The sequence below is a fragment of the Arachis hypogaea genome, chromosome 7 (assembly GCF_003086295.3).
Source record: "Arachis hypogaea cultivar Tifrunner chromosome 7, arahy.Tifrunner.gnm2.J5K5, whole genome shotgun sequence".
NCBI classification, from domain to species: domain Eukaryota; kingdom Viridiplantae; phylum Streptophyta; class Magnoliopsida; order Fabales; family Fabaceae; genus Arachis; species Arachis hypogaea.
The window spans coordinates 20,492,781-20,515,470 of record NC_092042.1 but is presented as its reverse complement, the minus strand read 5'-3'; the positions used below and the strand labels follow the sequence as shown (position 1 = coordinate 20,515,470).

The 22,690-nt window shown below is 36.9% G+C and overlaps 1 protein-coding gene and 1 long non-coding RNA gene across 3 annotated transcripts; both read left to right on the top strand.

The window, feature by feature from the left end:
• Positions 1-1,475: 1,475 nt before the first annotated feature.
• On the top strand, positions 1,476-4,612 carry LOC112702738 (exocyst complex component EXO70B1-like). Its single transcript, XM_025753896.3, has one exon. The coding sequence runs from the start codon at positions 1,625-1,627 to the stop codon at positions 3,761-3,763; it is 2,139 nt and encodes a 712-aa protein (XP_025609681.1). The 5' UTR covers positions 1,476-1,624; the 3' UTR covers positions 3,764-4,612.
• Positions 4,613-4,999: 387 nt separating this feature from the next.
• Positions 5,000-22,435, top strand: LOC140174472 (uncharacterized). Of its 2 annotated transcripts, none has more exons than XR_011863807.1 (3): positions 5,000-5,466; positions 5,680-5,811; positions 21,756-22,435. It is a non-coding gene; the product is annotated as an uncharacterized lncRNA (long non-coding RNA). The 2 variants fall into 2 exon arrangements; XR_011863808.1 differs by lacking the exon at positions 21,756-22,435 and adding an exon at positions 11,458-12,132 and having other exon boundaries at positions 5,006-5,466; positions 5,618-5,811.
• The last annotated feature ends 255 nt before the right edge of the window (positions 22,436-22,690 follow it).

The window sequence follows — 22,690 nt, the reverse complement described above, 5'->3', positions numbered from 1 at the left end:
TTTAAATTAAATAATAGAAAAAATTAATTTATAAATAAGATTAAATAAGAATTATTTAATAAATATTAAAAATTTTAAAAATATATTTTATTATTAAAACCATTTAATAACCTAAACATTATGAGATTGTCAAATTTTTTATCTAGAATAAGGGTGAGAAAGTGTTTCTATGTGTGTGATTAAGATTACGAAGAAGAAAGAAAAAAGAAAAATAGGCCCATAATTTCATTTCTTTACTTATCTTTTGTTTTTATTTTTAGGTTATTATATTTTATTAATATATCATGTTATATTAGATTTTTTAATTATGATAAATATAAAATATATCTTTAAAAAATATCTCTTTAAATATTTTAAAAAATATTTCTAACTTTTAGAAGCTATAAATAAAAATACATAATCTTTTTTATTTATTAAACATAAAAAAAATACTTACCTCTATAAAATATTTTACTAAACTAAAACTTTAATTTGATTTATCAAAAGTATGTATTATAACTTTTATAAAATTATATTTTAAAAGTCAATTTTAATAGACTCTTTTTAGAATATAAAAAATTTGCCAAACCAATTCTATGTATGAAGTACATATTTTCAACCAAGTAAAAGCATACAAAAAAAATATATATCATATCTAACTCAAAATTTTAAAATATTAGATTTATAAATCTCTCACTTATATATCCTTACTTTCCATTTTTTTTAGACGCCAGACTAATTTTTTTCCTCCATGGCACTTACTACTCAACATATACCACATTAAACTTAGGGTTATGTGCAAATTACCATGTAAATATTTTCTAGATATACAATGCTGACACCCATAACTTGGTTATCAATTGATGAAAAAGTTGTCAACATGGTCAATTTGGAAGGGTTCAGGAAGTAAATTTGCAAATTTAAAAGTTCAGAAGCTAAAATCTAAAATGTACATGATGTGAAAATTCAGTGAGTAAATTACAAGTAACACTAAATTTCTAATAAGAGAATCCCAGCGTCCCTGTATAAGACTACAGTTTTCGAGCACATGACTTGCTGTTACGTTATATACTGTAATGTGATTTTCTTGTTGATTTGGAGTGCAACAGCTGATGGATGCTATTTGAATAGGTAATAAAGTCTTTCTTGATGCATACAGAAAAGATCACATTGGTGAAACTTAGCCATAATTTACCAACCACTACAACTAAAGTAATCAACAAAATTCAAAAGAAAAAGGTATCCAAAGAAAGTTTAGAAACCTAAGTCAACTTAAGCATAATCGTTAGCTGATACATACTTAATACTTTTTAAGTCTTAATCATACAATGTATTTTTTATATGTAGAACATTAACAAGGGAAGTGATAAGAAACTTCCAACATGCATATAAATATATGATTATGACAAGAAGCAAATGACAAAATTCAGGTGGGTAAATAGACTCTTGAACCCCGTTACGTAATTGCTCCAACGAATGAAATTAAAATTATACTTGGTAAACAAATAATAGGCATTAGTCTTCTGCGAAATTTCCAATGAGAAAAGGAAGAGAAATTCTGATCCTGGGCTACAAAAAAAGCCTAACTGTGTAACAGTACTAGTATGTAAAACTAGTAATTCTTAGGCACTAATCACAACTCAAGATGGCGTCCTTGGTCTTCAAGATTCAGCGGTGGCTGAAGCAGCCAAAGGTATGGAGATTTGTGGGTTTTGCTTCAGCTGTGATTGGCCTCTTATTTTATGCTATGAGTTCTGCCTTCAACTCTTTATTTGGCGAGTGGAACTTGCTCAAAACGTTTCTCTATAGCGTTCTGAGCTTCATCATCTGTGTTACTGTGTTATTTGCAAAGGCATGGGAACACTCAAGTAATCTTAGGATAAAAGCTCACATGGCATTCTTTGTACTGACCATCACTTCATTCTATTCCTTTTTCTTTGATAAAGCTGCCAAGGGGAAGCCGGATGCATATGGTCTGGCTTCTTGTGCTGCGTTTGCTGTGATGTCATTCAGTTTGTCAAGACGCACTCGCTGCGGATTTGAAGTGGACATGCTATATTTCTTCTTGGGAGCTCTGATAGTACAACTCATGAAGATAAAATGGGTGTTGGGTATAGCTGGAGCAGGTTTCAGTTATTTCCTAATCGTTTTCCTTTCTTGGTTAGATGATCTACAACCTGAAGAAAATGCATATATTGAACTCCAAGATCAGCCTCAAGTGATCATTCAGGTAGGTTCACTACAACCACGAGAATCCAATGCTAGCAGCGGTAGTGCTCCTGTTTGCACACAACCAGAGGCCAATATTCAAGATCAAGCAACCCCTGATGGGGATTCACATTCACAAAAAGCCAATGCTGATTTTGCTCTTATAAAGCCGCATCTGTTGGTTTCTTTAAAAGCATTTAAGAAACAGAACGAGAAAATTTTTGGCTTGCTTTACGGCCAGTCTTTGGTAGATTCCATTCAGCATGACCAAAACTTGTTTACTGACGTGATTCCATTGAAAATTATCAATCGCCTTAATGGAGCTCTTAAAATTGCGGCTGCCAATGGGTTTGAGAAGGAGTGGTGCCAGTTATACAGCAGTTGTCGCAGAGAGTTCTTGCACCAGTGCCTTTCCAAGTTAGAGTTGGAAGACTCAAACAACGAGGACACAAATTGGAGAGAAGGTTTCCGTATTGCAATCCACAAATTGTTTCCTGCCGAAAGGAGACTTTGCAATCGTGTTTTCTTTGGATTCTCCTCCCTTGAAGATCTAACTTTCATGTTGATTTGCAAAGAACTCACCGTTTATTTCCTAAACTTTGCAAATACTGTTGCAAATACTACTCCATTTGAAAACAGTTGGAGAAGTACTTTGGTAAGCCAAGTGGAAATGTTTAGGGACATGAGTGACATGATACCTGGATTGGAATCGGTGTTCCCTGATCAGCACAGTGAAATACTAAAAATTGAAGCAATGATGACTCGACAAAGATTGGGTGAGAAGATTAGGGATGTTTTCAAAGACATGGAGAATCTGATTTGCTGTGATTCAGCTAGTGTGGATGCTGTAGGTGACGTTGATGTGCTTACCTCCAACATCATGCATGGTCTTAGTGTAGCATTGAGAAATTGGAATATAATTAGGAAGGCTTTCATAGAGTATCCGATGGACGTTAATAGAGGGGGATCTTATCCTTCACTTTCTTCCCAGATAGCTCGGATAATGGAGTTGCTGGATAACCACTTAGAAGCCAAATGCAAAACCTACACTGATCCTGCTTTGGGACATGTTGCCATGTTAAATAATGTCACGTTCATCACACAAAGGGTACTACATCATCCTTCCATAGCCCGATTTAGGAGCGATAACTACAGTGCCGCTAACATTTGGGATGAAGATTGGATGAAAAAGTGCACAGCGAAAATTCGGCAAAACCTTGAAGATTATAAAAGAAGTTCATGGAATGAGTTGCTGGGCTTATTGAAGCTGGATAACAATGAATCACTGGAAAATAATGTAGCAGCTGAGTCCATGAAAGAGAAGCTAAAGTTGTTCAACGTTCAATTTGAGGAGATATGCTGCACTCAGTCTAAATGGTTTGCCAGGGATAATAATATACGGAAAGAGATAATAGTATCCCTAGAAAACACTTTGTTGCCAGCATATGGAAGCTTTGTTGGAAGGCTCCAGGATGTTCTCGGTAAGGCTGCTTATGACTATATCCAGTATGGAATGCTTGACATTCAAGATCGACTCAACCGCCTTTTTCTTGGAGACAAGCGGATGAGTCCGTAGCTGAGAGAGGAGATATATCCTTGTGTAATTTTAATGCTTTCTAGTTAGAATTTGTGCGTCTCTTCTTTTGTTTTGTAAACTTATTTTCTCTTTGGATGCTTGATTCAATTCCAAGGTACGAGTGTGCATAAATCTTCGGTTCATTACACATTTCAAGTAATCGGTTTTTTATTTTACTCGTCGAAAACTCAACCAAACCTACGTTCAATATTCGAAAACTACGCACTTAATTCCATGAGGTTCTTTGATAGTCTTCAAGGTTTTGCCGGAGTTTTTCTGTGTGCTTTTGTAACCAATCATCGCCCGAAATTTCAGCAAAACTATATCGTTTGACTCGGCCGAATTCCATAAATCGAGCAGAGGGAAAATGTCTGAGTGCCTTTAGTCTTATATAGATAGTGTTATTAATCATGGCTACATAATCCAAACAAGTTCCGGTGTAAATTTTGTACTTGGCTTCCAAGTGTTTCTCCAACAGCTCTATTATCCAAGCTATCTTGGCAGAAAATGAAGGACAAGTTGTTGTAAGATATTCTTTGAAAGCTTTCTCAATCATGGGCATGACTCTCACCATGGCACCAAGACAATTCATTACCTCGCAGTGATTGTTTCAATGCCTCCTGTAACATTTCCAATGGCTGAATCACAGTGAATCAGATTCTCCAAGTTTTTGAAACTGAAGACACAGTAAAGAAATGTTTTCAGCAGGTTCCATTTCCCGAACAGAGAGTTGAAGGAGAAACTAAAAGCGTAACAGAGCAATCCAAGTACGCCTGAAGCAAAACGAACAAAACTCCGTAGTTGTGGATGATTTAGCCACATCTTAATTTCGTAAGAGTTGCTTCAAGGGAAGGTAAGAGGAGCCATTGTTGCTGTTCATACTTCAGTAAGATAGCGAGCCTTCCGCTGTTTTCAAAGATAATTTACTTGTAACGTGATTGAAAGGTTCAAGTTTTTGGACCTATTTCTATTTTGTTTTTCTAAGTCTACAATCTATTATTAAGACTGAAGATGGTTTGTGATGGAAGATTGGAAGGCTAAGATTAGTTCGTCTTTGGGATAATGTTGGTGACTAATGCTAGGATTATATTAGTAATAGGAGTGAATTCAATTCAATTCAGAATTGCGTTCTCATATATTGTGCTTTTTTTTTTTGTCTTGGGCTAAGCCCAAAAACCCTACCCAAACCCCGACCCACCCGACCCAATATCCTAACTAATTTCTCTCCACTTCAACGCACTTGAACGCCATTGCAGGAAGATGCTTCCTTTGTTGTTGTTATCTCTCCTTGTTGCAACGAACATATTCCAAGCTCCTTCTTCTATTAATTAATAATTTTGGATCAAGCAAGGGTGCAATTGGGTCAAGTCTAAATAGGTCTCTCTGACGGGCATCTCCTCCACACGAAGGTCAGCCACAGAGGAAAGAGGAAAAGCAAACAAAGCCGCAACCATGTTTCACCGGCGGTCTTCTTGTTATCCATTTATCAATCTCCGATCTCCTCCGAAACTCTGAATTCTATTTGGGCATTGCGTTGGGTCTGTGAAATCTTCCTTTTGACACTTGCAGCTTCCCTTTCATCTCTTTTGATGATTCTTGCTAACTCTTTTGGAGGCCTCACACACCATTGTCGCCCTAAAGCTCTCGAAGAAGCCATTTCTACCACTTTATGTGCCATCTCATTACCATCCCTTGGAGTCCAGGTTAGACCAACTTCTGGCTGATTGTTTATTAGTTCGAATATGTCATTTAACACTGCATCAATCTCCCAAAGCTTGCTTCTTGATTTAATTGTTTGGACTAGTACTAAACTATCTGTCTCAATTAAACATCTCCATAATTGCAAATTTTTAGAAAGAATCATGGCGTCCCTCATGGCATGAGCTTCAGCAGCTAATAGAGATATTGTTTTGAAGTTCATTGTAGATCCAGATAGAATCTTACCATCACAGCTTCTTATCACTGCTGCCGATGCTACTTGCCCAGTTTCTTTATCAAAGGATGCATCAATGCTAATCTTCATCCAACCATCTGGCGGTGGTCTCCAGGTAATTTGTTTCCTGTGTCTGTTATTTACTACTTCTTTTACTTTTCTTTCTGCTCTGTTGATTGTCTGAATTCTGCTTCTTTGCTGGTCGCCATAATAATTGTTGTTTTTGGGCTGAGCTGTTTATGCTGAAATATAAAAGAGTTCCTAGCTTTTCAAATAGACTAACTTATGAATGCAAACTGCTGATCCTACTCTATATTTCACACCCATCTTCAGCCTTCAATCTATTGACTATTGCTAGTAACCACTTTGCGAAAGATGTGACATTACTAGGGGTGGGTGAATATTAAATTTGGGATCCAAACCACACTGCTCTAGTCCATGGGCATAGTAATAGTGCATGTTCCACTGTCTCATCTGCCTCTTGACAAATGCTACAAGTAGGATTTTTTACAATTTTTCTTGTAAATAGATTATAATTCACAGCCAAAATATTATGACAAGCCTTCCAAAGGAACATTTTTTATTTTTGGGGAATATGCATTCCCCAAATTGTCTCCCATAACTCCTTCATATCCGTACTTGATGATGCCTGATTTCGAGCTTGAGTTATCTTCTCTGTCCTTGCTAGATGATACCCCGTTTTCACCATATATTCTCCGTTTGCCTTATATGGCCAAATTAGACTATCTTGCTTATTTATTAGGCTTATTGGTGTCTTCATGATTCTCTCGCCAACCTGATTCGGAAAGATGTTCTGAACTTTTCTCACATTCCAACCCTCTCCATCTGTCAGGAGTTTCTTCACCTTTATGTTTCTTTCTCCAATTGGGAGTTCTAATCTCCCACTTCCTTCTATCCAATTCTCAGCCCATACATTCACCTCTGATCCATCACCAATACTCCAGCAACCTTTTCTTCTCAAAAAGTCTCTCCCTTCCAAAATACTGTTCCAAATCCACGAAGCCTCCTTGCTCCTCTTAACTTCCCAAAAATTGCCATTCGGACAATAAAGAGCTTTGAGAATTTTTACCCAGGTTGCATCCGGATTTTTGATAACTCTCCAAGCTTGCTTCGCCAAATAAGCTAAATTATGTACCTCCAAGTCCTTAAAGTCTAATCCTCCATCAAGTTTTTCTGCCGTTATTTTTGCACTCAGTCGATTACAGAAATTCTTTGAAAACTTTACTATGCTCATAGCATATGACGGTATTGTCTGTATTACTGCCTTAATTAGCACCTCTTTCCCTGCCTGATTCAAAAGATTTTCTTTCCAGCCCTCAATTTTGTTATCTATTCTCTTCTCTATCCATGCTAAAGCTTGGTTTTTAGATCTTCCCCATTTTGCTAGTAAGCTAAGGTATTTTCCTGGATTTTTCCAAGCTGAAATTCCCAAAATTTCTTCTATATTTATCCTTGTCTGGATTGGGATAGCATTGCCAAAAGAAATTCCTGACTTCTGAAGGTTAATCTTCTGGCTCGAGGCTTCCGTATAACGATTAAGGATTTGAATAATCTGGTATACCTCTTCTTCATTAGCCTCTGCAAAAATAATACAGTCATCTGCAAAAAGGTAAATGCGTTAATGAAGGAGAATTAGAAGCTAATTTTATTCCTGATATAATATTCTTTTTCTGGGCCTCATTCATCAAAATAGTAAACACTTCTGCAGCAATAATAAACAGATAGGGAGATAAAGGATCTCCCTATCTTAAACCTCTTTGTGGAACTATCCTTTTTGATAAATTTCCATTAATTTTAATCCTATAGTTTGCACTCCTCACACAACTCATTACCAACTTAATCCATTTCACATCAAAACCAAAAGCTTTGAGCACCTCTTCCAAAAATATTATATCTAGTTTAATGGCTAGCATATCACAGTATTTTTCCCTTTCCTTTCTATTTTATGAAGAGCCTTTTGTACTATAATAATATTATCCTGAATAAGTCTTCTCCCTACAAAAGCACTTTGTATCGGAGATACAATATTTCCTAAAAAACCTCTCAATCTTAATACTAAAATCCTGGATATAATTTTATAAATAAAGTTACAACAGCTAATAGGTCTGAGGTGATTTAGGTTTTCAGGATTCTTAATTTTAGGGATTAAAACAAGGGCAGTTTCACTAATATCATCCGGCATGACTCCATCAACAAAAAAATTCCTCACCACTTCACAAACATCCCTTTTAATAATATCCCAATGCTTTTGATAAAACCTACCATTGAGGCCATCCGGACCAGGTGCTTTCATACCACCCATACTGAAAACAGCTTTCTTAATCTCCTCATCACTTATCTCTTCCATAAGGCATTTATTCATCTCATCAGTTACTCTTTTAGGAATTTTCTTAATGCACTCTCTCATGTTCACCTTATCAGAGACTTTGAATAATCTTAAAAAATAATCCTCTACTAAACTCAAAATCTCAGCATCTCCTTGAATCCATTGCCCTTCTTCATTCTTAATTTTATCAATTCTATTCTTATCTCTTCTATGAATAGTTGTGGCGTGAAAGAAAGATGTGTTTTTGTCGCCCCACTTAAGCCATTTAAGTCTAGATCTTACGCCCCAATATTTCTTTTCTTGCATCCACGGCTTACTAATCTTATCCCTAATCTGTGCTATGCTATGTTGCTGATCTTCTGTGAACTCAGAGTTTTGTAACTCTTTTATCCTCTCCTTTAACTTAGTTATTTCCAAATCAGCCCTGGCGAAATTCTTTCTACTCCATCTTTTTAAATCCTCTTTATAATGCTTAATTTTTTGAGTAAAACTATTCCAGTTGTATATTTGTGCACTTATCCTATTCCATCCTTTTTGAATAACTTCTTTACATTCCTCGTGGTCGTCCCAAAATGCTTCATATCTAAAACACTTATTTACTTTTTTAACCGGATTAAGATTAAGTACTGAGGGGCAGTGGTCAGAGCTAATAGCTGGGAGGGATTCTAAAGTGGCATGTTGAAACATTTTCCTCCATCTCCAATTGACCAGCGCTCTATCCAATCTTTCCCTAGTTATAAAGCCACGTCTAGGATTATTAAACCATGTGAATTTATTTCCCTTTAGATCAAGGTCCATTAAACGGTTAGTGTTAACAAAATTTTTAAACTCTTCCACCTCTTCCTTAGGTTTAGGGTGCAACCCAATCTTTTCTTCTTATGTAAGAATATCATTGAAATTATCTAAATAGGCTTATGGTTCCTCTGGATTAATATTACTCTCAGTTAGTGTTTTCCACAGCCTCTTTCTATTCCTAAAGATAGGATTACCATACAAAAAGTTACAAGTCCAAACATTGCCTTTGCTATCACTAATTTTAGTTTTAATGTAATTATCACACCAAGAGTAAACATTAATATTCACATTATCTTTCCACAAAATACATAGACCACCGGACAAGTCCCGAGGTTCTACACAAAAGTACTTATCAAAATGTAACCTTCTTCTAATCTTTTTTATCTTAATATCCTTAGCTCTAGTTTTCATAAAAAAAAAAACAATAGACGACTTTTTCTGTTTACATAAATTTAAAAGTTTAGAAATTATCGAGGATGCCGCCACTCCACGACGATTCCAGCTAAGTATGATCATGGCTGAGGTTGGGGCATGTATAGGCCCACCTCCTCAGCCATGATACAGTTACCTGGTTCCCATTCAGCTATCATCATAACCAAGTTCTCTTCCTTCTCTTTCCTTGCTCCATTGCTTTCCACCTTGTTGGTCTTCTTTTCCTGGTTGTGCTTAATATGTAGGGTAATAGGGTTTCTTTGGGTCTTCGGTCTCGGGTTAATAAGGGAGGCTTCTATTTATCTACAAGTACGATGGATTCTAGATTGGTTCCAACTTCCAAGATATAATTATTTGAATATCTTCAAATTAAGGTGGAAGTAAATACCAGGAATTTGGATTCTCTAAATTTTGAATTTTCATTTTAGAAGGTAAAGTGTGATCTTTCACCCTTAAATGATTTCTCTCTCATATTTTCTCTTGGTTCCACTTATAAAATAAATGGTGAGAGATTACACTTTACACTCTAAAGTAAATTTCAAAATTTAAAGGATTCAAATCCAAAAGTCAGGTAAGTTTGCAGGTTATTTTAATTTTAAAACTCAATTTCTTTGTAGAATTAAATCATGATGTAGTGCCAGAGAGCTCAACATTATCAAATTGATTGCAGTAACTGAAAAAAAAATTATACTTTCTTCCTAACTTTAATTATATTTATTGCCGTGTTTACAAAAAAATTACAAAAATGCTATTTGTACATCAAAATTAGCTACTAAAATCAGCTACTAATCTATTTGTGTATCAATATATATTTGGTTTAACTTATTTTTAATGTATATTTATATTCCAATATGTATTTTATACTAGCGGCTGACTTTGGTGGTTAATTTTGGTTTACACGTAACATAGTCCAAAAAGTTATTATGTGTAACTCTTTTAGTTACATGATGAATATCAATGGCTAAGAGAGGGGGTTGAATCTTGTCCTCTTTTAATTTTATTTTCAAACCTTAAATTTGTTGAGACACCTGGTGCAGAATTAGAATACCACAATTGAACTGGCAAGTGCACCGGGTCGTACCAAGTAATACCTCAAGTGAATAAGGGTTGATCCCACGAGAATTGATGGACCAAGCAACAATAATTAAGTGATTCACTTAGTCAGACAAGCAGAAAATAGTGTTTTGGATTCAAGAACATTAAATAGTAATTCGAGAATTAATAAAGCAAGCAATGAGCGGGTTATGAAAATTATATGAGAAAACAGTTAAGGTTTGAGAGATATTTATTTTTTCGGATTAATAATCTTTACCAACTATTTTAATCATGCAAGATTCAATTCATGGCAAACCTTAATTGATTAAACCCTAATTCCTTAGTGATTTAATGTCTTCTAACCTGATTAATCGCCAATTCCTTAGTCACTTAATTTAGGATTAAAGGGTTAAGTCCAATTCTAGTTTATTAGCCTCAAAAACCCTAATTACCCAAATATAAGATGATTATATGTCACATATCACGTTAATTAGTCCAGACAATTAGTGGTTTAGGAGGAATTACTTTCAAGTTATGTTCAAGTAAATTACTTTTCCAAAATTTAACAAGAAATCAAGTAAAACAAGGGTTATCTTCTAATATACCCCAATCCCTAAGATGAAAAACGAACGCAAATCCTTGAATTTGAATCAATACATTAATTAGAAGTAGAATAGCAATAGTATTACTCCATAAAAATAAACAGAGCTCTTAACCTTAACAGGAGAGGTTTAGTTACTCATGACTTAGAGAAAAATTAGGGTTGTAAAAAGTGTGTAAAGTCTAGCATGAGGAAGAAGAGAAAAGAAGAAGCCCGAAGGGCTAATTTTTTTTCTTTTTATATCTAACCTAATTGATTTGAAAATAAAATAAATTAAAAACTACTAAAGCCTAAAAGATTGGGTTTTGGGAATAAAAATAAACAAGAGAAAATAAAATAAAGTTAATTATTCTTCAAATTTCCACGAATGAAGCCATCATTGAAATTCGTGTATGCAGTTGATGAGCGGATAATTTATACGCTTTTTGGCATTATTTTTAGGTAGTTTTTAGTAAGTTCAAGCTACTTTTAGGGATGTTTTCATGAGTTTTTATGTTAAATTCACATTTCTGGACTTTACTATGAGTTTGTGTATTTTTCTGTGATTTCAGGTAATTTCTGGCTGAAATTGAGGGACTTGAGCAAAACTCTGAAAAAGGCTAACAAAAGGACTGCTGATGCTGTTGGAATCTGACCTCCCTGCACTCGAAATGGATTTTCTGGAGATATAAAACTCCAAATGGCGTGCTCTCAACGGCGTTGGAAAGTAGACATCCAGAGCTTTCTAGCAATATATAATAGTCCATACTTTATTTGGAAATTGACGATGTAACTTGGCGTTGAACGCCAAGTACATGCTGCTGTCTGGAGTTAAACGCCAGAAACACGTCATGATCCGGAGTTGAACGCCCAAAACACGTTATAACTTGGAGTTCAACTCCAGGAAAAGTCTCAGCTCGTGGATAGATCAAGCTCAGCCCAAGCATACACCAAGTGGGCCCCGGAAGTGGATTTATGCATCAATTACTTACTCATGTAAACCCTAGTAGCTAGTCTAGTATAAATAGGATAAGTTACTATTGTATTAGACATCTTTTGACAGTTTAATCTTTTGACTTTGTAGTCTTTGATCATTCGGTCTCTTGATCACTCAGGGGGCTGGCCATTCGGCCATGTCTGAACCTTTCACTTATGTATTTTCAATAGTGGAGTTTCTACACACCATAGATTAAGGGTGTGGAGCTCTGCTGTACCTCAAGTTTCAATACAATTATTATTACTCTCTATTCAATTCTCTTTTATTCTTATTCCAAGATATACGTTGCACAACACTTTGATGAATGTGATGATCCGTGACACTCATCATCATTCTCACCTATGAACGTGCGTGACTGACAACCACTTCCGTTCTACCTTAGGCCGGGCGCATATCTCGTAGATTCCCCAACAGAATCTTCGTGGTATAAGCTAGATAGATGGCGGCATTCATGAGGATCCGGAAAGTCTAAACCTTGTCTATGGTATTCCGAGTAGGATTCTGGGATTGAATGACTGTGACGAGCTTCAAACTCCTGAAGGCTGGGCGTGATGACAAGCGCAAAAGAATCAAGGGATTCTATTCCAACCTGATTGAGAACCGACAGATGATTAGCCGTGCTGTGACAGAGCACAGGAACATTTTCACTGAGAGGATGGGATGTAGCCATTGACAACGGTGATGCCCTATATACAGCTTGCCATGGAAAGGAGTAAGAAGGATTGGATGAATGTAATAAGAAAGTAGAGATACGAGAGGATCACAGCATCTCCATATGCCTATCTGAAATTCCCACTATTGATTTACATAAGTATTTTTATCCCTTTTTATTTTCTATTTATTATTAATTTTCGAACTCATCATAAACCAATTTAATCCGCCTAACTGAGATTTACAAGGTGACCATAGCTTGCTTCATACCAACAATCTCTGTAGGATCGACCCTTACTCACGTAAGGTATTACTTGGATGACCCAGTACACTTGCTGGTTAAGTTGAACGGAGTTATGATCACACCAGGGATTATTAAGATCCCAATTTATCACACCATGACCTCTTTGGGGTATTTTTGATTTCATAAAAATACAAAGAGACCAACTTTGAGGATCACAATTTCGTCCACCAAGTTTTTGGCGCCGTTGCCGGGGATTGTTCGAGTATGGACAACTGACGGTTCATCTTGTTGCTCAGATTAGGTAATTTTCTTTTCAAAAATCTTTTTCAAAATTTTTCTTTTCTTTTTCGTTTTTCCAAACTTTATTTTTGAAAAAAATTAATAAAAATACAAAAAAATTAGAAAATCATAAAAATAAAAAATATTTTGTGTTTCTTGTGTGAGTTTTGAGTCAATTTTTAAGTTTGGTGTCAATTGCATGCTTTAAAAATGTTTCTTGCATTTTTCGAAAATCTCATGCATTCATAGTGTTCTTCATGATCTTCAAGTTGTTCCTGACAAGTCTTCTTGATTGATCTTGATGATTTCTTGTTTTGTGTCTTTTGTTGTTTTTCATGTGCATTTTTGCATTCATATTTTCCAAGCATTAAAAATTTCTAAGTTTGGTGCCTTGCATGTTTTCTTTGCATTAAAAATCTTTCAAAATTATGTTCTTGATGTTCATCATGATCTTCAAAGTGTTCTTGGTATTCATCTTGACATTCATACTGTTCTTGCATGCATCTTGTGTTTTGATCCAAAATTTTCATGTTTTGGGTCATGTTTGTGTTTTTCTCTCTCATAATTAAAAATTCAAAAATAAAAATATCTTTTCCTTATTTCTCTCCAAATTTTCGAAAATTTGAGTTGACTTAGTCAAAAATTTTCAAAATTAGTTGTTTCTTATAAGTCAAGTCAAATTTTCAATTTTAAAAATCTTATCTTTTCAAAATCTTTTTCAAAAATCATATCTTTTCCAATTTTTCCTCTTTTTCGAAAATTCCAAAAATCTTTTTCAAAATATTTTCAAAATCTTTTTCCTATCTTTACATCTAATTTTCGAAAATTAGCTAACAATTAATGTGATTGATTCAAAAATTTGAAGTTTGTTACTTTCTTGTTAAGAAAGGTTCAATCTTTAAGTTCTAGAATCTTATCTTGTAGTTTCTTGTTAGTGGTGCACGAATTTGTGATTCGCACAACTAACCAGCAAGTGCACTGGGTCGTCTAAGTAATACCTTACGTGAGTAAGGGTCGATCCCACGGAGATTATTGGTTTGAAGCAAGCTATGTTTATCGTATTATTCTTAGTCAGGATATCAATTAAAATTATCAGTTGGAATTTTTAGATTGGAAAAATAAAGGAGAATAAAAGCGTTACTTGTTGTGCAGTAATGAGAAATATGTTGGAGTTTTGGAGATGCTTTGTCCTCTGAACTTCAATTCTTCCTTGAAATCCTTTTCCACACGCAAGGTTCTTTCCATGGCAAGCTCTATGTAGGGTGTCACCGTTGTCAATGGCTACTTCCCATCCTCTCAGTGAAAACGTTCCTATGCTCTGTCACAGCACGGCTAATCATCTGTCGGTTCTCAATCAGGTTGGAATAGAATCCATTGATTCTTTTGCGTCTGTCACTAACGCCCAGCCTTCGGGAGTTTGAAGCTCGTCACAGCCATTCAATCCCAGAATCCTACTCGGAATACCACAGACAAGGTTTAGACTTTCCGGATTCTCATGAATGCCGCCATCAATCCGGCTTATACCACGAAGATTCTGATTAAGGAATCTAAGAGATACTCATTCAATCTGATGTAGAACGGAGGTGGTTGTCAGGCACACGTTCATGGATTGAGGAAGGTGATGATTGTCACGGATCATCACCTTCTCTATAATTAAGCGCGAATGAACATCTTAGATGAGAACAAGCGTGTTTGAATGGAAAACAAAGGAATTGTATTAATTCATCGAGACGCCGCAGAGCTCCTCACCCCCAACAATGGAGTTTAGAGACTCATGCCGTCAAAAAGTATGTAATTCAGATCTGAATATGTCATGAGATACAAGATAAGTCTCTAAAAGTTGTTTAAATAGTAAACTAGTAACCTAGGTTTACAGAATATGAGTAAACTAAGATAATTGGTGCAGAAATCCACTTCTGGGGCCCACTTGGTGTGTGCTGGGGCTGAGACTAAAGCTATCCACGAGTTGAGGCCTTTCTTGGAGTTGAACTCCAGGTTATAACGTGTTTTGGGCGTTCAACTCCGGATCATGACGTTTTTCTGGCGTTTAACTCCAGACAGCAGCATGTATTTGGCGTTCAACGCCAAGTTACATCGTCTATCTTCGCGCAAAGTATGGACTATTATATATTTCTGGAAAGCCCTGGATGTCTACTTCCCAACGCCGTTGAGAGCGTGCCAATTGGACTCCTGTAGCTCCAAAAAATCCATTCCGAGTGCAGGGAGGTCAGGATCCAACAGCATCAGCAGTCCTTTTTCAGCCTAACTCAGATTTTTGCTCAGCTCCCTCAATTTCAGCCAGAAAATACCTGAAATCACAGAAAAACACACAAACTCATAGTAAAGTCCAGAAATATGATTTTTGCCTAAAAACTAATAATATTCTACTAAAAATTAATTAAAACATACTAAAATCTACATGAAATTACCCCCAAAAAGCGTATAAAATATCCGCTCATCAGTTAGTAAAGTAAGTAATTTCAAATTTTTTTTAAATTAAATCTTTTTATCTCTTATCTTATCTTTTTCAAAATTTGATTTCAAAATATCTTATCTAACCTCCTATCTTCTTATCTTTTCAAATTTTGATTTTAATATCTTTTTCAACTAACTCTTTGAATTTTTATTTGTTTCTTATCTTTTTCAAAACCACCTAACTATTTTTCCCTCTCTAATTTTTGAAAATATCTCATCTCTTTTTCAAAAATTCTTTTTAATTGTTTTAAATTTTAATTTTAATCTTATCTTATTTCTAATTTTCGAAAATTACTAACCCTTTTTTTAAAATTGTTTTTGAAATTCTCTCTCTCTTTTCTTATTCTATTTATTTATTTAATTACTAACACTTCTCTTCACCTCTCTTCACCTAAATATCCGAACCCCCTCTTCTACTTTCTCCCCCCTTTCTTTTTCTACTAACATAAAGGAATCTCTATACTGTGACATAGAGGATTCCTCTTTCTTTTCTTGTTTTCTTCTCTTTCATATGAGCAGGAACAAGGATAAAGGCACTCTTGTTGAAATTGATCCAGAACCTGAAAGGACTCTGAAGAGAAAATTAAGAGAAGCTAAGTTACAACAATCTAAAGGTAACCTTTCAGAAATATTAGAACAAGAGAAGGAGATGGCAGCCGAAAATAATAATAATGCAAGGAGAATGCTTGGTGACTTCACAAAGCCAACGTCCAAGTTTGATGGAAGAAGCATCTCCATTCCTGCCATTGGAGCCAATAACTTTGAGCTGAAACCTCAGCTAGTTGCCTTAATGCAACAAAACTGCAAGTTTTATGGACTTCCATCTGAAGATCCTTATCAGTTTCTAACTGAGTTCTTGCAGATCTGTGAGACTGTAAAGACGAATGGAGTTGATCCTGAAGTATACAGACTCATGCTTTTCCCTTTTGCTGTAAGAGACAGAGCTAGAATATGGTTGGATTCACAACCCAAAGATAGCCTGGACTCCTGGGATAAGCTGGTCACTGCCTTCTTGGATAAATTCTTTCCTCCTCAAAAGCTGAGCAAGCTGAGAGTGGATGTTCAAACCTTCAAACAAAAAGATGGTGAATCCCTCTATGAAGCTTGGGAAAGATACAAGCAGCTGACCAAAAGATGTCCATCTGACATGTTTTCAGAATGGACCATATTAGATATATTCTATTATGGTCTATCTGAATTTTCGAAAATGTCATTGGACCATTCTGCAGGTGGATCTATTCACCTAAAGAAAACGCCTGAAGAGGCTCAAGAACTCATTGATATGGTTGCAAACAACCAATTCATGTACACTTCTGAGAGAAATTTCGTGAATAATGGGATACCTCAGAAGAAAGGAGTTCTTGAAATTGATGCTCTGAATGCCATATTGGCTCAGAACAAAGTGTTGACTCAACAGGTCAACATGATCTCTCAAAGTCTGAATGGATGGCAACATGCATCCAACATGATCTCTCAAAGTCTGAAGAAGCTTATGATCCTGAGAACCCTGCCATGGCAGAGGTTAATTACATGGGTGAACCTTATGGAAACACCTATAACTCATCATGGAGAAATCATCCAAATTTCTCATGGAAGGATCAACAAAAGCCTCAACAAGGCTTTAACAATGGTAGACGCAATATGCTGAGCAATAGCAAGCCATATCCATCATCTTCTCAGCAACAGACAGAGAATTCTGAACAAAACACTTCTAATTTAGCTAATCTAGTCTCTGATCTGTCAAAGGCCACTTTCAGTTTCATGAATGAAACAAGATCCTCCATCAAAAATCTGGAGGCACAAGTGGGCCAGCTGAGTAAGAAAGTCATTGAAACTCCTCCCAGTATTCTCCCAAGCAATACAGAAGAGAATCCAAAAGGAGAGTGCAAGGCCATTGATGTGATCAATGTGGCCGAATGCATAAGGGAGGAGGAGGACGAAAATCCTAGTGAGGAAGACCTCCTGGGACGTCCTTCAAGCAAGAAAGACTTTCCTATTAAGGATCCAAAGGAATCTGAGGCTCAAACAGAGACCATAGAGATTCCATTAAATCTCCTTCTGCCATTCATGAGCTCTGAAGACTATTCTTCCTCTGAAGAGGATGAAGATGTGACTAGAGAGCAAGTTGCTCAATACTTAGAAGCTATCATGAAGCTGAATGCCAAGTTGTTTGGTAATGAGACTTGGGAAAGTGAACCTCCCTTACTCATTAATGAACTAGATACCTGGATTCAGAAAATTCTACCTCAAAAGAAACAAGATCCTGGCAAGTTCTTAATACCTTGTACCATAGGCACCATGACCTTTGAAAAGGCTCTATGTGATCTGGGGTCAGGGATAAATCTTATGCCACTCTCTGTAATGGAGAAGCTGGGGATCATTGAGGTACAGCCTGCCTTGTTCTCATTACAATTGGCAGACAAGTCATTGAGGCAAGCTTATGGAATAGTGGAGGACGTGTTAGTAAAGGTTGAAGGCCTTTACATCCCTGCTGATTTCATAATCTTAGACACTAGGAAGGAAGAGGATGAATGCATCATCCTTGGAAGACCTTTCCTAGCCACAGCAGAAGCTGTGATAGATATCAACAGAGGTGAATTAGTCCTTCAATTGAATGGAGACTACCTTGTGTTTAAGGCACATGGCCATCCCTTTGTGACAAAAGAGAGTAAGCATGAAGAGCTTCTCTCAGTTCAGAGTCAAAAAGAGCCCCCACAGTCAAACTCTAAGTTTGGTGTTGTGAGGCCACAACCAAACTCTAAGTTTGGTGTTAAGACCCCATATCCAAACTCTAAGTTTGGTGTTGGGACTATACAACATTGACCTGATCACCTTTGTGGCTCCATGAGAGCCACTGTCAAGCTATTGACATTAAAGAAGCGCTTGTTGGGAGGCAACCCAATTTTATTTATCTAATTTTTATTTTATTTTATTTTATTGTTATTTTGTGTTTTATTAGGTACATGATCATGAGGAGTCACGAAAAAATCATAAAAATTAAAAACAGAATCAAAAACAGTAGAAGAAAAAAATCACACCTTGGAGGAAGCACAGGCTGGCATTCAACGCCAGTAAGAAGCATCTGGCTGGCGTTCAACGCCAGAACAGAGCATCAATCTGGCGCTGAACGCCAGAAACAAGCAACATTCTGGCGCTGAACGCCAGGAATGTGCCTAAGAGGAAAAAACTGGCGCTGAACGCCAGTAACAAGTACCAAACTGGCGTTCAAAGCCAGAAACATGCTTTACATGGGCGTTGAACGCCCAGAATGTGCACCACACGGCGTTTAAACGCCAGAATGGTGTGCAAAGGCAATTTACATGCCTATTTGGTGCAGGGATGGAATTCCTTGACACCTCAGGATCTGTGGACCCCACAGGATCACCTCAGGATCTGTGGACTCCACAGGATCCCTACCTACTATATTCCCACCTTACCTCCTAATCCTATTTTTGTGAAAAGTATTCCCCATGTCACACTTCCCAACACTTTTCACCAATCACCTCAATTCCTCTTCCCAATCACCCCTTTCACCACTCACATCCATCCACTCTTCCCCATAAACCCCACCTACCTTCAAAAATTCAAAACCATTTTCCCACCCATTCCCACCCTAAATGGCCGAACATCCACTACCCCTCTCCCTATATATACCCTTCCATTCTACTTCATTTTCCCACAACACAACCCTCTCTTCTTCCCCTTGGCCGAACCTACATCTCTCCATCTCCTCCATATTTTCTTCTTCTTCTTCTTTTCTTCTTTCTTCTCTTGCTCGAGGACGAGCAATATTCTAAGTTTGGTGTGGTAAAAGCATAAGTTTTTTGTTTTTCCATTACCATCAATGGCACCTAAGGCTGGAGAATCCTCTAGAAAAGGAAAAGGGAAGACAAAAGCTTCCACCTCCGAGTCATGGGAGATGGAAAGATTCATCTCCAAAAGCCATCAAGACCACTTCTATGATGTTGTGGCAAAGAAGAAGGTGATCCCTGAGGTCCCTTTCAAGCTCAAGAAAAATGAGTATCCGGAGATCCGACATGAAATCCGAAGAAGAGGTTGGGAAGTCCTAACCAACCCCATGCAACAAGTCGGAATCTTAATGGTTCAAGAGTTCTATGCCAATGCATGGATCACTAGGAACCATGATCAAAGTATGAACCCGAATCCAAAGAATTATCTCACAATGGTTTAGGGGAAATACTTAGATTTTAGTCTGGAGAATGTGAGGTTGGCGTTCCACTTGCCCATGATGCAAGGAGATGAACGCCCTTACACTAGAAGGGTCAACTTTAATCAAAGGTTGGACCAAGTCCTAATGGACATATATGTGGAAGGAGCTCAATGGAGAAGAGACTCCAAAGGCAAGCCAGTTCAACTAAGAAGACTGGACCTCAAGCCTGTGGCTAGAGGATGGTTGGAGTTCATTCAACGCTCCATCATTCCTACTAGCAACCGATCTGAAGTTACTGTGGATCGGGCCATCATGATTCATAGCATCATGATTGGAGAGGAAGTAGAAGTTCATGAGGTCATCTCCAATGAAATCTACAAAATAGCCGACAAGTCCTCCACCATGGCAAGGCTAGCTTTTCCTCACCTTATTTGCCATCTATGTTACTCAGCTGGAGTTATCATAAAAGGAGACATCTCCATTAAAGAGGATGGAGTAAGCAAGAGAGACCCTTCACGGTTCTCAAGAGATGCATGAGGAAGCTCATCATCAAGAAATCCCTGAGATGCCTCAAGGGATGCACTTTCCTCCCAACAACTATTGGGAACAACTCAACACTTCCTTAGAAGATTTGAGCCACAATGTGGAACAATTAAGGGTGGAACATCATGAGCACTCCATCATTCTCCATGAAATAAGAGAAGATCAAAGAGCAATGAGGGAGGAGCAACAAAGGCAAGGAAGGGACATAGAAGAGCTTAAGGACATTGTTGGTCCTTCAAGAAGAAGACGCCACTAAAGGTGGATTCATTCCTTGTTCTTTGTTTCTTTCTGTTTTCGGTTTTTGAATGTTATGTTTATCTATGTTTTGTGTCTCTACTTCATGATCATTAGTATGTAGTAACCATGTCTTAAAGCTATGAATAAAATCCATTAATCCTTCACCTCTCTTAAATGAAAAATGCTTTTTTATTCAAAAGAACAAGAAGTACATGAATTTTGAATTTATCCTTGAATTTAATTTAATTATATTGATGTGGTGACAATACTTTTTGTTTTCTGAATGAATGATTGAACAGTGCATATGTCTTTTGATATTGTTGTTTATGAATGTTAAAACTGTTGGCTCTTGAAAGAATGATGAACAAAGAGAAATGTTATTGATGATCTGAAAAATCATGAAATTAATTCTTGAAGCAAGAAAAAGCAGTGAAAAGTAAAAAGCTTGCAAAAAAAATGGCAAAAAAAAATATAGAAAGAAAAAGAAAAAGCAAGCAGAAAAAGCCAATAGCCCTTAAAACCAAAAGGCAAGGGTAAAAAGGATCCAAGGCTTTGAGCATCAATGGATAGGAGGGCCCAAGGAAATTAAATCCAGGCCTAAGCGGCTAAATCAAGCTGTCCCTAACCATGTGCTTGTGTCATGAAGGTCCAAGTGAAAAGCTTGAGACTGAGTGGTCAAAGTCGTGATCCAAAGCAAAAAGAGTGTACTTAAGAGCTCTGGACACCACTAACCGGGGACTCTAGCAAAGCTGAGTCACAATCTGAAAAGGTTCACCCAGTTATGTGTCTGTGGCATTTGTGTATCCGGTGGTAATACTGGAAAACAAAATGCTTAGGGCCACGACCAAGACTCATAAGTAGCTGTGTTCAAGAATTAACATGCTTAACTAGGAAATTCAATAACTATCCGAAATTCTAAGTTCCTAGAGAAGCCAATCATTCTAAACTTCAAAGAAAAAAGTGAGATGCCAAAACTGTTCAGAAGCAAAAAGCTACAAGTCCCGCTCATCTAATTAAATTAATATTCATTGATATTTTAGAATTTATAGTATATTCTCTTCTTTTTATCCTATTTGATTTTCAGTTGCTTGGGGATAAGCAACAATTTATGTTTGGTGTTGTGATGAGCGGATAATTTATACGCTTTTTGGCATTGTTTTTAGGTAGTTTTTAGTAAGTTCAAGCTACTTTTAGAGATGTTTTCATTAGTTTTTATGTTAAATTCACATTTCTGGACTTTACTATGAGTTTGTGTGTTTTTCTGTGATTTCAGGTAATTTCTGGCTGAAATTGAGGGACTTGAGCAAAACTCCGAAAAAGGCTGACAAAAGGACTGCTGATGCTGTTGGAATCTGACCTCCTTGCCCTCGAAATGGATTTTCTGGAGCTACAGAACTTCAAATGGCGCGTTCTTAACGGCGTTGGAAAGTAGACATCCAGAGCTTTCCAGCAATATATAATAGTTCATACTTTATTTGGAAATTGATGACGTAACTTGGCGTTGAACGCCAAGTACATGCTGCTGTCTGGAGTTAAACGCCAGAAACACGTCATGATCCGGAGTTGAACGCCCAAAACACGTTATAACTTGGCGTTTAACTCCAGGAAAAGCCTCAGCTCGTGGATAGATCAAGCTCAGCCCAAGCATACACCAAGTGGGCCCCGGAAGTGGATTTATGTATCAATTACTTACTCATGTAAACCCTAGTAGCTAGTCTAGTATAAATAGGATAAGTTACTATTGTATTAGACATCTTTTAACAGTTTAATCTTTTGACTTTGTAGTCTTTGATCATTCGGTCTCTTGATCATTCAGGGGGCTGGCCATTCGGCCATGCCTGAATCTTTCACTTATGTATTTTCAACAGTGGAGTTTCTACACACCATAGATTAAGGGTGTGGAGCTCTGCTGTACCTCAAGTTTCAATACAATTACTATTACTTTTTATTCAATTCTCTTTTATTCTTATTCCAAGATATACGTTGCACTTCAACTTGATGAATGTGATGATCCGTGACACTCATCATCATTCTCACCTATGAACGTGCATAACTGACAACCACTTCCGTTCTACCTTAGGCCGGGCGCATATCTCTTAGATTCCCCAACAAAATCTTCGTGGTATAAGCTAGATAGATGGCGGCATTCATGAGGATCCGGAAAGTCTAAACCTTGTCTATGGTATTCCGAGTAGGATTTTGGGATTG

Bases quoted from the DNA above. Each gene is read 5' to 3' on its own strand.
- LOC112702738 (XM_025753896.3), top strand. From the start codon at position 1,625: ATGGCGTCCTTGGTCTTCAAGATTCAGCGGTGGCTGAAGCAGCCAAAG.